Source organism: Vanessa cardui, chromosome 5 (genome assembly GCF_905220365.1).
Source record: "Vanessa cardui chromosome 5, ilVanCard2.1, whole genome shotgun sequence".
Lineage (NCBI taxonomy): Eukaryota > Metazoa > Arthropoda > Insecta > Lepidoptera > Nymphalidae > Vanessa > Vanessa cardui.
The window spans coordinates 12699763-12715613 of NC_061127.1; the positions used below are offsets into that span (position 1 = coordinate 12699763).

Here is a 15851-nt window from a genome sequence, read left to right on the forward strand (position 1 = left end):
ACTCGATTTTATTTCATATCGTGCATTTTGTTAAAAATAACGCGAAACATAAATATATCGAGAAAGATTCTGTCCATTGCTAGAATAATCTTTACCTTTACTGCGTCAGCTGACGGTATCTCCACCGTTATACACGCAGCTTATTGTTATTTTCGTACTTTTAATTATTTAAACAATCACATATTTCAATTTCATCCGGCGTACTATGACTTTATTGTTTTTATTACAAGTTATACTTATAGTCCCCCCTCTACAATGAAGCTGATGGTTTTTTTTTCAGCTCAGTATAATGTCAACTATTCATGGAAAAAGTTTGAGCTGGCGTACTATTACTCAATGTTTCTTTTTTATCTATTTTATCAATTTTGCGATATAAAGTCTGACTTATGACTGTCGCGTTTACTGAGTCGTATCCTTTTTTATCAATGTATTCCTGTTCCGTCACATCACCGTTAAACGTTCAGAATTGTTTCCACACGCATATATAATTATACACATTAATTCTCGTGCAATGTCAACCGCATGTATGATTAGTTGTTTTAGTTATTTTGCATTTGTATACTTCAACTCTGCATTTGTTTAAATCTTAGCTGTTTCATTCTGAGGAAAACCGTACCACAAACAGTGCCTGCTACAAACTGACTTCATTATTAAACTAAAAAATGTATCTACATATTTTTTAAATTCAAAGAGAATAGACGTGTTATACGAGGTATTTGTCTAATTTCAGTCTTGACTTATTTGATGTAAATACATATAAAAATAATAAAAACAATAAAAATGACAAGTATATTTACAAAATCTACTACACACATTTTTAATCTATCAGTAGTAATATAGCTAGTTCCTAAAACAGAAAGAGGAAATAGTCACGTGACTTGTCCTAATTAGCTCATTTATGGCGTAATATCTTAATGCATTTTAGTATCGGTCATCATAAAATACTGTCCATTAAATTCTCTAACAATGACCCTTGTGGTACACCATTTGCTTAATCAATAATAGAGTCATAGAAGATGGGATCCATTAATTTATACGCATTGTTTTATTGTATTTTACGAGTTAACGTAATCGAAGAATTAATTAAGAATCAATCTGTTTGAGAGTATCACTATTTTAAGCTATATTAGCATTCGTGGATTGTTCAATCAAATGCTTTCGATATATCCATAAATAAATGTATTGGTATCCAAAAATGCCATACCTATAAGTTATTTGTTTTCGTTCTTCATTTTTTTTATTGTATTAGTAGCCTAGTTTTTACGAAAGATCAAGAGAATACTATTGAATCTGATACGTAATCTAAATGATCTTTAAATCGTTTTGGGGTTAATGTTATTATCAGCCATATATACTATAACTACCTATGCCCGCAAATTTATTTGCAGTTATTCCATTTCGTAACTGTAAAAGCTTCATTGTTCCTGAAATAAAATAAACAAACTACCATCCTTTTTATACCCCAAAAACGGATTGATTTCTAAAGATACATTATTAGTATACCTCCTCAATATCTATAAAACATACGTTTTATGTTTCAAGTCTCTTACATCAAAAACATGGGACTTTATCACAAACTTCCAAACCCCATTTTACTCCCTTAGGGGTGGAGTAGAGTTCGTAAATTCCGTTGTTAGTGGATGTCTAAATCCAATAAGTATCCTAACTGCCAAATTTAAAGTTTGACTGTTATAGATTCTAAGAATACGTAATTAATCAGTAAGTTGTATTTATTACATACAACTTATTAATTAAGAAGACGTTTTATAAAGATACCCAATTTAACAGATATCTATTTATCTCTTACTTACAAAGCCCTCGTAAATAATTTAATTTGCTGTTTGACATTCTTGCACTGTCTATTGTTACAGTGTTAACCAACAGGATTTAATCTAAGAGTTGTATAGAAGTAAGGATTACAACAAACGAGATATAAACCCAAAGGACAGAAAATTCAAAGGCAGTAATTGCATCGTAAGTACTATTCGTTGCAATCTCGTCGTGCAATAAAGTATAAATAAATAATTTCGTACACTGAATACACGGTATATGACATTTCATAAATTGCAAAATCATCCTTATTACAAAATTGGTGACGGTGGCCTTGTTCGTGTGTCGCTTGCATACCGGTTTATATGCAACATTTACGCTCCGTTAAAACCATTATGGTACAAAAATAACTTTGTTTTTTTTTGTCATTGTTTACCAGCTTTGTGACACATTTCCTAAATAATCCTACTGTCTTTTCGATGCAGTTTTTAAAAGCGGTGGCTTGACTGTCTTAAAATGAGGTTTTATTCCCAATAATGATCTTCTTTAATATAAAATTACCAGAAGTTCCGAAATGAAAACCCTGACCTTAGAAAAAACCTTCGAAAGTTATCTTGGTTTGTAACTGTTCACAAGTTCAAATATATTAAAGAAATATACATATAAAATATCTAACATAATTTTCTTTTTATATTCAATAAATTGTAAATATATGTAAAGATTTTGTTCTTAATATTTGCTACATACATAGTTCGTCAGATCGACGTCAGATCGACGTATTTCATTTCAAAATTATATAACTACTATAGTCCACCTACTTCTTCACCCGTGTGTGAAAGGGGAACGCAGGTGGTACCCTACATCCTTTTAGGGATACATCCCTGACAAAGTGTATACAAGAATTCACGTGACATGAAAACGTAACAAATTTACTATCGTATTCATAATATGAGCATTTAACATTTGAACGACATTCGTTTCATAAAAGTATTGAATTATGACTTGTGACGTTCGAACAATGAATTGTTACTTTTAATAACACTTCTAACATCTTGTAATTAATCAGTAACATTTTGCGTCGATGTCCTTGCTTATTACGAACCGTATACCGGTTATTTGTAATAGGACTTGAATGGTTGTTGTCGTTTGGAGGGGAAGGGGGGAGGGGTTGGTCGGACCGAGATAAGAAACACGTGAACATGTAACTGATAATATATATAATACAGCCGTCTGTTATTGTTATTTAAAGATTTATAGTAGTTTTGACAAACGCTACTCTTTTCATCGTTCTTCATTTGTTTTTGTGTGTATTTTTATTAAACAATATCTACCTTTTTTACAATATTTTGTCACTGGACTTGTACTGAGTAAGAGTTTATTATTCGAATATAGCTGACAATGGTGGCCATATTTCTGAAACTTTGGCCAAGTCACGCAGTTATTGCATTATTTTTTCGATAATCTTCAATCATTTTCTAAACATTAATGTGTATAATCATTTGAGTTCTTTCACATTTGGATATTATATGTACTAGGTTGTGAGCGGGAAGGGCAGTTGTTGGGTAACCTGTCCTTTTCTTAACTACCGATAATGTATATGCATAATTTTAAAGTGATCGATCGAATTCTTAAGTCTCGAAAGGTTGTCAAATAAACAAACTCATATTATTAAGGATAGAGGGTTACTTTGAATGCGCTGATCATAGGATCATTTGACGAAATAATTTTCACTTGTTATATAAAAGTAATATTTACATAACAAAAGACATGCGTTTAACGCGTGTGAAATCACGGGGTACAGATGGTATAATATCAGTTACTCGTTCACGTATCTTGACCTACTGAATTTCGATTTGATATTTGCCAGACCCGAATCTTCCGAAGGTGTCAGTATCAGTATAAAACCGGCTTTGCGACATCTAATTCCTGAGGTCGTTTGCGGTTGTAAGTGTCCACATATATCATATATTCTAACCATATGATACTGAAATTTGTCAGGGATATTACAAAACATTCTCCAAAAATTGCTTTTCTGAGAATTCGTATACTATTGTTGAGAAGGATTGGAGCTAGTCCGGAATATCTCCAATCTCCAAATGAAGGAGATACTGGAGGTGTCTATTTTAGATATACATCTTTAAATGATTATAAAAAAACATTATTTGACATCGATGAAGGATAAACAATAATTCAATAGTATTTATAAATTTAAAGTAGTAAGGAACACATACTATATAAGAACATAGTACACCCCTAGCTCTTTTAAACTTTGTTTCTCTCCTCTACTTTAAGGTTGCCTGGATGATATCGTTGTTTTAACGATAAGGCCGCCCTTTGTGTGTTACGTTTTATTTGTGTAAAATATGTGTATTTTGATTTGATTTGAACATACAAATACTAAGATCTTTGCTGATTATTCGCAATAAAATTAATTTAACTCAACATTCCGAACCGGAGATAACTTTCAATCATGATTTAACAAGAGTCACAAATTAATAAACTATTTCTTTTTTTATTTTTTTATTTACAGAAATCTACTGACAAGATATGCCCGCCCCTAAGACAGGTGTGCGGATAGGAACATCTAGATTTTAGTTATAAGGCTTGCATGTTCGGATGCGATATTTCCTGTACTACATATAATGTTTACGGGTTATATGAACATTAACTCCCGAGAGAGGAGTGCGAGGGCATTAAAGGTACGTACATATATGTCAAGGTTGTGAAACATCACATAGTTAAAATGAGGTTAACTTTATATTTCAAGAGCTTGTCTTTATACACAAATGTATGTGTGATTCAGTTCGAGAATCATACAACGGGTAGTTGAAGACATTCTCATGACATTAAAAACAGATAAAATTATTATTACAATAATTCCAATTATAAAAATTAAGCAACCTTCCAATTATTCGCGAATTTGCTATCAAAGCCAAAATGCTGCCATTTTGCCGTTAATGCTATGTCGTTAGGTTGCCACATCTTAAAAATATGTACCGAATACATTTTGCGCAGTGTACCTATTGCAGTAACACTTTTTCTGTATATTATAAAAATAATTAGGTATTATTTTACTAAATGTTTATTGATTCTATGTATGAATTTCATCGCCTTGACTTCGAAACATATTTAAGTCATCTCATAGTTTCTAAATCAAATGCTTAAATTTAATATGAATAAATACAATTTATTTTATTAACTAGTAGTAAGTTGGTTACAAACGAATAAAATATGGTCGAATAATATTATGTTATACGGATTACGAAGCGATATACGTCAAAACATGAACAACACGTCTACAGTGTAAAAGGATTTAAGTCACATCAGTTCAGTTCACTCTCGACCTGTTTCAGGTATTAAAAAAATATAGCTTATTTTATATTTGGTTTTAGTTACCTTTACTGGAATTGGCTTTATATATAAATATATAAATTGTCTATGTAGGCGACGTCAGTTACTGATATTTCGGTTATAAATACTCGTTCTAAAATATGTCTTTTTTCAATATTGAAACTTCCGAACTTTCAAGCTTATGTTGGGATAAACAACTTTTTAAAAAAAATGCGTGAACACAAAAAAAATAATCGTTCAAATTGGTTTATAATCGGCGGAGATATTGCGTATAAAAAAGTTCATCCCCTATTTTCCACCCTTGGGGGTTGTTTTTTTATTATTAATATATATGGGACCACCCTTGAGGTATTACCGATACGCCGAAAAAAGGTTTTTCAAATCGGTTCATAATTGGCGGAGTTATCGCGTAACAAACATAGAAAAAAACATATGGGTCGAATTGAGAACCTCCTCCTTTTTTTGAAGTCGGTTGAAAATCCATCTCCTTGAATTGGGAGGTATTAATATTCAATACACTTCATATACATTTCAAATTTAAAAGCTATTTTAAACCTTTGGAATGTATTCGAAATGAAAATTGACTTAAACATATATGAACCTTTTAGAATTGAAAACATTTTAAAAATTTGTGAGGAAATCTGCTTTAAATCTGTACTGACATAAGAAAGAGATAAAGAAGCTTTATTCCCTTATCACACCCGTGAAAAACCAGGTCGGCTAGTAATGTATTAGTAATGTTATGTCGCTAGAAATGTATAATTTGTAATCCACTGCGGGTTTCACAAATGTTAAACCTTAAGAATACGTAAAAATATCTACGTGTACATATAAAACTGTATAATAGTTAGATAGGGGTATTTCTATCCCAGTACCCTACTAGAACTTAAATTCTGTCGAAGGTAGGTTAAGAACTGCCTCCTTCCTCTTATCCTTTATCTTAAAACCCATATGTGTATTAATAAATCAGTAAACAGATTTTTAATGCTCAACTAAAAACTCTAACTCATATATACTTATTAAAATAATACAAGGAGGAGCAAAGCGTTGCGGAGAAAATGTTAATAATAATAAGTATATAAGCTGCGCGTCTTAGTTTAAATATGTACTACATATGTGACGAACGAAGTAAATAGTAGGGGAGACCCAGAGCGGATTTTGGGATTTACTCGAGCGCGGTAAACGAACATAAGGGGGGTTTCTTCGCATCCTGTACACTGTAGAGTACCTCCACCATATATAACAACTTCATATAGGAATATAAGTCTAGCAGCCCGTTAGAACAGTAAATATCTAGTAAAATCGTTAATAAAGTTTGGTGAAGTATGTATAGCATTTTCCGAGTTTGATATGCTCTCTCGCATTGTCCCCAAATCGTTTCCCAGTGCAGTTGGCAACACTGATGATAATTACAAAAAATACAGTAATGATATTCGATTTGCTTCAAAAACGAAATATATAGCGTACACTTACAAATAATGATATTATTTCTTTTTTGTTGAGTTTTAAGTGTACTGAGGGTTTTTCACTTTTAATTCAATGGCAACACTTTTCATAAACGCTTTTTACTGCTACGCACTTTATTCTGGGCAAACCTCTGCCAGCACAAAATAATATTTAATGAATAAACTACCACATATTGCTTTAATAAACTCTGTACTATGGTCCCTATTGGGGGGGGGGATACTACAAAAACTTAAATAACGTGCCTTTAATATAAAAAACAAACGAAAATCAACGACAATTCTAAAAATATCAAAAATGAAATTATTTTGCCGTGATTTTTCTTATATGTAGCAAAGAATGTATGTGACTCTTGCATAAGATACAGTTTCAAGAAAATTACACACAAATTACACGTATAATGCAATTGCATGCAATTACGTGGACGTTAGTAATTCCTGTATACATATATACCTATTTATTTACTTTAATCTTTTCTTACCAGAGACATTACGAACACATACACAGCCATTTTTGTTACCAATGTAATAATCCATACTAATATTTTAAATGCGAAACTAACTCTTTCTGTCTGTCTGTTTCGCTTTCACACCTAATTACTGGACCGACTTAAAATTTGAATTTTTTAAATTAAAATTTTTAAATTTAGTCCACAAATAGTCTCGAGCCTTAGAAAGGTTATAAGGCTACTTTTTAATTGGATACAAGTATTGTAAACAAAGAGATTTTATTAATGTTTTCTACGCAAGCAAAAGCGCGGGTTAACAGTTAGTGTTTATATATTTCTTAATAATATATTTACATGTAACAAAGTTTGGTATATATTCATATGTGTGTTAACCATGTAAAAGCTAAAAGACGTATTATTTTGAGACTATGACGCAATTGACGCGGAATCGTATATAATATATATAATAAGCTATAATATTTCTTTAATTGCATCGATAGCTTAACTTACTCATTATTACATCAACTACCTGTCAGTGAATAAAGCCATCAGAATCGGTCCAGCCGTTCCGAGGTTAACCGGAACAAAAAGACGGACAGATAAAAATTAAAAAAAAATTGGTATATGTACCGTGTACACACACACACACGCATTCAGTAAAGCGGTTATTTTAATATTGTAAGTGCCAAAGTTGGTCAGTTTGTCACGCTTTCATGCCTTTATTACTAAACTGTCATCATGAAATTTAAACGTCATGCGTAAACGTTATGAACACAGAAAACTACACTACAGACTGCCCTTCCACTTCGAACGAACGAAGCCGCGGGTGAAAAGTAGTACACTACAAATGCTATGTAATCGTATCACATGTTCAAAAGACGGATTTTAATAAAGTATATAATAATAGAGATATTTTTATATACATATAACATAAAACATATATTGTGTAACATATAATAACTTACCCTTTCCGCACTGACCGCATAGAACCTCCTTTTTCTTATGAGTCCAGCTATGAATCTTTAGATGATCCTTCCTCTTGTAACTCTTCCCGCAGTCTGGGCACATGAAGGGCCTCGTGCTATCGAATATCATAGGCCCTATAGAACTGTTGCTAGCCTGGTCCGTTGATTCGCTTGTATCGTCCATCTAAAACATTTTGTCAGTGTTAACTTGATGATTGGTGTAATATTTACGACGTTTTATTTCGACTTTTATTTGTGCTAAAAAGGTTATTTCGTCTATGCGACGTCGATGGAGAAGACACGATAGAGATTGATCGGTACTGTTATGAATATTACCTTAACCCGCATTGGAACAGCGTGGTGGAATATGTTCCAAAACTTCTCCTCAAAGGGAGAGGAGGCTTTTAGCCCAGCAGTGGGAATTTACAAGCTGTTGTTGTTGTTGTTGATGAATATTACATATAAGAAAAAACTTAATATACATAAAAACTAAACAAGACTTAGAACTCTAAGGAGATAATTATATAGTAATAAAGATGGAAGAAATATAATTTACTAGCTACGGTTACTTGCTAGCTAGCCATAAGCCAAGTAGAATATATATTGACAATGTTTATTTTGTAATACATATTAGTCTTAAATATTTTGGTTTAGCCCGTAAAGCTTCCAAAACCGCATTTTTTTTCGACAGATTCAACAAATGTCATAGATCACGCAACTCTATAATAAATTATACTTTGTTTTATAATATGTAGAAAACAGATAGCATGGATCGATAAGACTTTAAATCCGCTTAAGAAGGAGCGGTCTTAAATTACAAATACATTCGTAATATATTATTTTATGTGCTACTTATTTACGCAAAGAAATCATGTTTTCTTTGCGTAATCTAGAGTTAATTTTAATAATGCGAGCTTAGGACCGATACGCATGCCGTGACGACCGGCCTGACGCTGTTATGCCTACATGCTCCTTGTGTCTATAGATTCGAATTTTACATGTATCGAAAAAAAAAAATGTACATTTTTATAATAAGAAATTATATAGAGAAGGTAATAGAGGCTTGAGCGACCTCTTAAGGTTTATTTTCACTAAAATCGTCACGAAGTAAGAAACTAGGAAAAAGTTTTCCAAATTACAACAAACTTGAAAGACAAATAGCTTTTGCTTAATGTAGCTTGTTATTTTGTCATCGCGGTCAACCGTATTCCGGATTGCTTTGAACAGTCAAAAAACTAAGGAAACTTTACAAATGGGAGGAAATTTAAAAATAGCATTCAAAACTCCCCTTCATGTTTTTTAATACCCCGCCTTTTAAAGGGCAAGGGCAATTTTTTCCCTTCTAAATTGTTTTTATTAAATCAAAAATATCTTTGTGTTATTTTAAGTTTTACTTCAGCAGTATAAGAAATATTTTTAATTATTATTTAATTTATTGATTTATACTAACGTGTTTCGAGTCTTCGTTTATTATTTAATAAAATTAAATTATTCATTAAAATTAAATGTACTATGCCCTAAATTCTAAGTATACGGACGTAATGCCGCCAAAATGTGTCAAAAATTACTGTGCGCTAATAATACGCACCAATGATTTACGGTGACACATAATTAATTTGTATATTTTTTACAACAAGTAAGGCAAGTGTTTTGTATAATTTATGTTGAAATTCAAATCTAAAATATTTTTAATCTACACATGTAATAAAAGTGTCTGTATTACTTAAATAGCCTTTTTTTACTCAATGCATACGTATTTATACACGGTACATATACCAAAATAACATTTATTACAATTTGAGTCGGTCTGTCTGTTTGTTCGGCAGATAATTGATTTAATAGGGAGTAACTTAGGCTACAATAATATTTTTTTTGTTATATTCAAATGCGTACAAGGTCGCGGGCACAGCTTGTGTAACAAAAGATGCTTGCATTTTTTTCCAATTTAGTCCAATCATCGATTTTAATCCTTCAAAGAAACAGCAAGAAACTTAATAGGTTAAACTTTAAAAACAAAACAAAAATATATCAAAACTAGTTTACAAATTGCTTATTAATTACCTATTATTATTTTATCCGACTTTGTATGTAGGAACTTAATGATATATCTATCATTTGAAATAAAAATTGTGCCAGGGGGACAAAGGGGATAGTTGTAATTCTATACACCTGTATTCAAATTCAATCCAAGCGAACAGTGTAGCATAGTGTATTTTATTTAAATAATAATTAATTAACTTTTTGAATATTTTTATTGTTATTCTATCAATGTTTTTTTTATATATCTATCACTTCATTGTAACCAATGTGATGATAATTTTAGAATATCAGCAGTATAATAATATTCATGAAACAATAAAATATCACAGCTGGGCAAAGGCTTGCCCTGCTTTTTGAGGAGATTTTTTTTTAATTTATAATAAAAAAAATAAAAATGCAACAAACCTCCATAGACGATTCACTGTGTGCATTGCCAGTTACACTTGTAATGATTGGATGGAGTTCATCAAACTCCTCTGGCTCCTGTTTAATATCCAGTTCCTGTTCACTGACCGGGTTAATATTAACCTCCATGAAGTGTTTATTGTGTGTCTGTAGATGCTTTTGGAGATGGTCCTTACGGTAAAATGCTACAACAATCATTATTCACTCACTTTAATTAAGTTAATTACGGTGTAGATGCAGAGTCGTCAAATTTGTGTTATTAATGTCATCATTTTATCATTGAATTGATTTGATCAGATTTAAAATGTACTGAAATTTTACCTTTACATTGTCTTGTGAAATAAATTGAAACATGCAATAAGCAATTATTGCTTATAAATAAATAATTTAGTCTTTAATTTTAAAATTACATGTTCTTTCATATATATATTCTATTTACAAAATGTATTGTTATATTTTTATTATAATATTTTCCTTACTTTTATGGCAAAGAGAGCATGCTAAGTTTTTGTTTCCCTTGTGAATTGAACTGTGTATGTTAAGATGTTCTTTACGCTTGAACCCCTTCCCGCACTCGGGACAGACGTGCGGTCTGTACTCCGTGTGTTCCTGCATGTGTCTATCTAAATGTTCCTTGCGTTTGAGTCTGTGACAAAATAATTATAAGTTAACATATCAGGTTTACAAGGAGTTTTTAATATACAAACTTATTTGTGGAATTGACCATTATAAATAATGAAAAAAAAAAAATAAGAAAAAAAATATGTGTAAAGTGTTTACCCAGTTCCACACACTCCACACAAGAATCTGTATGTATGGTAGTGTGAAAACAGATGCAATTCTAACTTTTCCTTGTCATCGAACTGAGCTGAACACTCTACACATGTAAATTGTGTCCCTTCGTCTCCGTGTTGTATGGTCGCTAGCTTGCTCTTTGATAATAAATGTTTTTTCACCATCAACTCCATAGAGTTTGAATCTGCTAATTAAAAGTTTGTATAATTTAATATCGTTGGTACTTTAATTAAGTAACATGCCAAAAAAAGCTTTGTTTATATTGTTATATAAATATAATTTGAAGTCTTTGCCAATAAATATATATTTTTTTTTGTTTAATATATAGCAACTTACTAATTTCGACACGATTTTCCATGAGAAAACAAACTTCCTTTAATTAATATAGCACTAAGAAAAACGAACGAAGTTAAAGTCACAACTAAAGTTTCCCACACTTGCGCGACCCGTTAGAAAGTAAAAAAAGAACTTGAAATAGTAATCCCTTCCCCTACCAACGGCGGTCGCCCAAGGCTCGAGCTCCCCTCCGAATAGGGGTGACTACCCTTTGTCTACCCTTACTTCTCCTACGGAGGGCGGGGGACCCCACTTTAGCCGGTTTAGGAGGGTGGGCTATATTTTGCCTCAACATCGATTCAAAATCTACCTGATCACCTAACGTGTCGTTTCAGATTTTAATAATATCACGTATATTACATTCATAGTGCACGATATAAGGTAAAAACAATAACAATTATAAATTTTATCACTTTTTGGCGCGAAAATGTCGTAACACAGAACTTCATGTGATAAATTTATTCAATTTATAACTGATTTGGATTTGTTATTGTCTTGTCAGGAAACTCACAATGGGTAATACTTTCTATAATTTCATACTTTTTGAAAAAACAAAACTAAACACAAACGAAACTAAACGTCACTCTCCCCCTCGTACAGTTTGTAAATGAAAATGACTTGAAAGAATGAATGATAAATCTAGTGTTTTTGTTAGACGCCTCATTCATTCATTATTTATTACATGATTCATTAAAATGTAGCAAAATGGTTATTCTGGAAATGCACTACAGTAATTCTTTTATTTATAAAACATATTATATATTGTGAATATAATTTTTCAATCAAAAGTTAAATTTGATTACTGTACGGTAAGTGCCTATAGGTGATGTTTGAAAAACATAATAAAATAAACTTTCACTTAAAATAAATTCTTGAAGTATTTAATAGTTTATATTTATTTAAAATGAAATCTTAGGACGTTATCATTAATACTTTATAAAATGTATACCTCTAAAGCCACGAATAGGATCAAGAAATATAATTTATCTCTTCTTATAGGTTAATATAATTTGTTTCTTATTATACTACTAAGATTTATCTATAACAACAAATTCTTATAATGGCCTCTCATTGTTATTAGTCTTTAAAAAAAATTAATTGATTTATCAATTCACTCGTTCAAGTTGTTCACTTTAAACTAAAATTGTTTATTTTATCTGTGGTAAATGTCAATGTCAAGTGTCAATTACCTAATTTACTCGTGCCTCAGGGCAGGTGACAGGAAATATAGGGAATGACTATCGTCAGACGTCAATCGTCTCATTATTTCATTGTGGTACCGCTACCGAAAGATTTAGGTTAGAAAATTAAACGAAACATTTGAAAGTAATATACGAGTTTTCATAAAGGACATATTAAATATCAAGAATTGTGCAAAACCAAACACTGACAATGGTTACCGATAGTAAATTAGAAGAGTTAGCCATCAGCTTATACAAAATAGATGCGGTAAAGTTTGGTGAATTCATGACTAAAAGTGGAATAAAAACGCCAGTTTATTTCGACTTAAGAGTTATTGTGAGCTATCCGGATGTAATGGTAATATATATTATTATTTAAATAATAAGTTCACACAAAATAAAGGTTTGATAATAAATGACCATGTGAAACTATATTCGTCTTTTTTCTAGGATATGATATCTGTTTTACTGTACGAATGTGCGCTAAAAGATAAGAAATGTGATCATGTTTGTGGGGTTCCGTACACGGCTTTACCAATAGCAACTTTGATTAGTGTGAAAACGAAGACATCCATGTTAATGAGAAGGAAAGAAGCTAAGTCTTATGGCACAAAGAAGGTCATAGAAGGTCACTACAAACAAGGTGACTCTTGTCTTATTATTGAAGATGTTGTTACTTCTGGGTCGAGTGTACTGGAAACTGTCACTGATTTAAGAAGAGAAGGTTTAAAGGCCGAGGAAGTAGTCGTAATCCTTGACAGGGAACAAGGTGGAAAGCAAAATTTGGCCATAAACAATGTTCAAATGAAGTCTCTATTCACTATGACTGAATTAATTGATATATTAGTGAAGAACAATAAAATAACTGAAGAAATTGGTAAAGATGTAATAAATTACTTGAAAAATGTTCAAGCTCCTCAGTCAGGTGGGTACTAGTACATTTAATTTAACAATTTTCCATTTTTCTATTTCAATGAATATTGCATTGATTGTTTGAATTAAAAACATTTATTTTTTGTTTGAATAAATTAATTTTATATCAACAGAAAAATGTTTGTTTTATAGCTATATAAAACAATATATTTTTAAATAATATCTCACCATTTTTATTTCAGTTCCTGAATTTGAAAGAATATTGCTTCCTTATGAAAAAAGAGCAGAGGTAGCCACAAATGCCATTGCCAAGCAATTATTTAACATAATGGCTATAAAAAAAACCAATCTATGTTTATCCGTCGATCTTACATCCTCTACTAAGATTCTTGATCTTTTGGAGAAAGTTGGTGAACATGTGTGCTTAGTGAAGACACATATTGACATAATAGAAGATTTTACTAGTGACTTTATAGTACGCCTAAAGCAGTTGGCACAAACATATAACTTTTTAATTTTGGAAGATAGAAAGTATGCTGATATTGGCAACACAGTGTCTTTGCAATATTCCAAAGGCTTATATAAAGTTGGAGAATGGGCTGATTGTGTGACGGCACATTCCCTGCCTGGTGAGGGTATCTTGAAAGCCCTTAATAATTCTACTAATGGTCTCAGTAGAGGAGTTTTCTTATTAGCTGAGATGAGTAGTGAGGTAAGCATAAAAACTTAAAAAACCTATTTAAGAAAATCTTGTTAATTATGAATTTATCTAGGTAGCAAATGTACATAGTTCATTATAATAAATATATAATCAAAATTACTTTGATACTTACCATCAAATAAATTTGTATAAAAAAAATTTACAACTGCAAAAAATCATCAAGAACATCAAATATTGAATTAGCTGAATACTAAGTCCATCTGGCCAACATCCATTTCACACACCTTATATTTTTTTGACAACAAACAATACTTTGATATTGTAACCTTAACTGTAAACACAAATGATGTAAATTGATTGATATTTCAGGGCAACCTCATTACAAAAGACTACACCGAGACAACTGTGAAAATGGCAGCTAAATACCCTGACATCATCACAGGATTTGTCTGTCAGAAAAAGGATACATTTAAGGATCCAGGAGTTATTCAACTCACACCTGGTGTACAACTAGAAAGTTCTAAGGATGAACTTGGCCAAGTTTATAACACACCAGAGAAAGTTATTTTGGAAAATGGTGCAGATGTTGTTGTTGTTGGTAGGGGCATTGTAGCTGCAAAGAATCCAGTTTCAGAGGCTATTATTTACAAAGATACTCTATGGAGGTGTTACACGAAAAGAGTTTCTGGTAAAATGGAATAACCCTTATGTTGTATTAAGATTGTTAAAACAATAATTCCTTTTTTAATTATTTGTATTAAAAGAAAACAGTGCTATTAGATAAAATACAAATTTGTGAAGCTATGTTACATATTATATTTTTTATAATAATAGTTTATTTAGGTCATATATTTTAAGATTTAATCCAATATTTTTATATAAATCTATAAATGTCATTTTACACAAACATTTCCAAGTTAGCGTTAAAGAGACTGATTGAATTGACCACTAAGGATGTTAGTGACTGTATTTTAATTTTTTACAAAGATTACTCTGTTATGAAATTGCATTCCTGTCTTAAATAAGATTTTATTTAAATATACTATATTTATTAACAAAAAGTCGTTTCATTAATAAATAATTAAGGTATGAATTTTAGCAAATACACAGAATTAATAATATATGGGATATATACTAGAATATAAATAAATAAAGTATAATACTACTAGTGAAAAACATATCTATATTATCTTCAGTTTTTCAATGTACTCATGAAACTCATGTACCAGAATTATTAGTTTGCTTTGCATATACAAGAAAAAGCAGAGTGGCATTGAAATATTTTCTCAATTTACTTCATTAGTGAGAAACATTAACATTCATGATTTCCCTAGCTATGAAAGTCTTAGGCCTAAGGCTAAGGTCTAAGGCTCTCGCTTAATAGTATTTTTATATCATTTAAAATAGTTTTGTATCAATGCAATAAATTGATACAAAACAAACAATATTTAGTATTTGATATAATATTATTATAATCTTTATTTTTACCTTATGTTGAGACACTTATGACTTAAGCTGCCAAGTACCAGGATGAACGAATGATTTTTATTGAACTAATCAGA

General features: G+C 31.0%; 2 protein-coding genes across 5 annotated transcripts in view; one reads left to right on the plus strand and one right to left on the minus strand.

The window, feature by feature from the left end:
* The window catches only part of LOC124529657 (gastrula zinc finger protein XlCGF46.1-like), a 31281-nt gene extending 15448 nt beyond the window's left edge, over nt 1–15833 (minus strand). Inside the window, exons 1-5 of one of the 4 annotated variants that reach the window (XM_047103492.1) lie at nt 15778–15833; nt 11224–11425; nt 10923–11089; nt 10444–10628; nt 7999–8182 (exon numbers count right to left, since the gene is read on the minus strand). In XM_047103492.1, the coding sequence (XP_046959448.1) occupies nt 7999–8182; nt 10444–10628; nt 10923–11089; nt 11224–11411 (724 nt within the window). In that variant the 5' untranslated portion in view covers nt 11412–11425; nt 15778–15833. Of the gene's footprint in view, nt 1–7998; nt 8183–10443; nt 10629–10922; nt 11090–11223; nt 11426–11574; nt 12190–15777 lie in introns of those variants that run through there. The other 3 variants (XM_047103493.1, XM_047103491.1, XM_047103489.1) reach the window with 3 other exon arrangements.
* Nucleotides 12786–15344, plus strand: LOC124529658 (uridine 5'-monophosphate synthase). The gene is made up of 4 exons (XM_047103494.1): nt 12786–13113; nt 13206–13680; nt 13871–14340; nt 14659–15344. The coding sequence occupies exons 1-4, from the start codon at nt 12967–12969 to the stop codon at nt 14989–14991; spliced, it is 1425 nt and encodes a 474-aa protein (XP_046959450.1). The 5' UTR covers nt 12786–12966; the 3' UTR covers nt 14992–15344.
* Nucleotides 15834–15851: the final 18 nt, after the last annotated feature.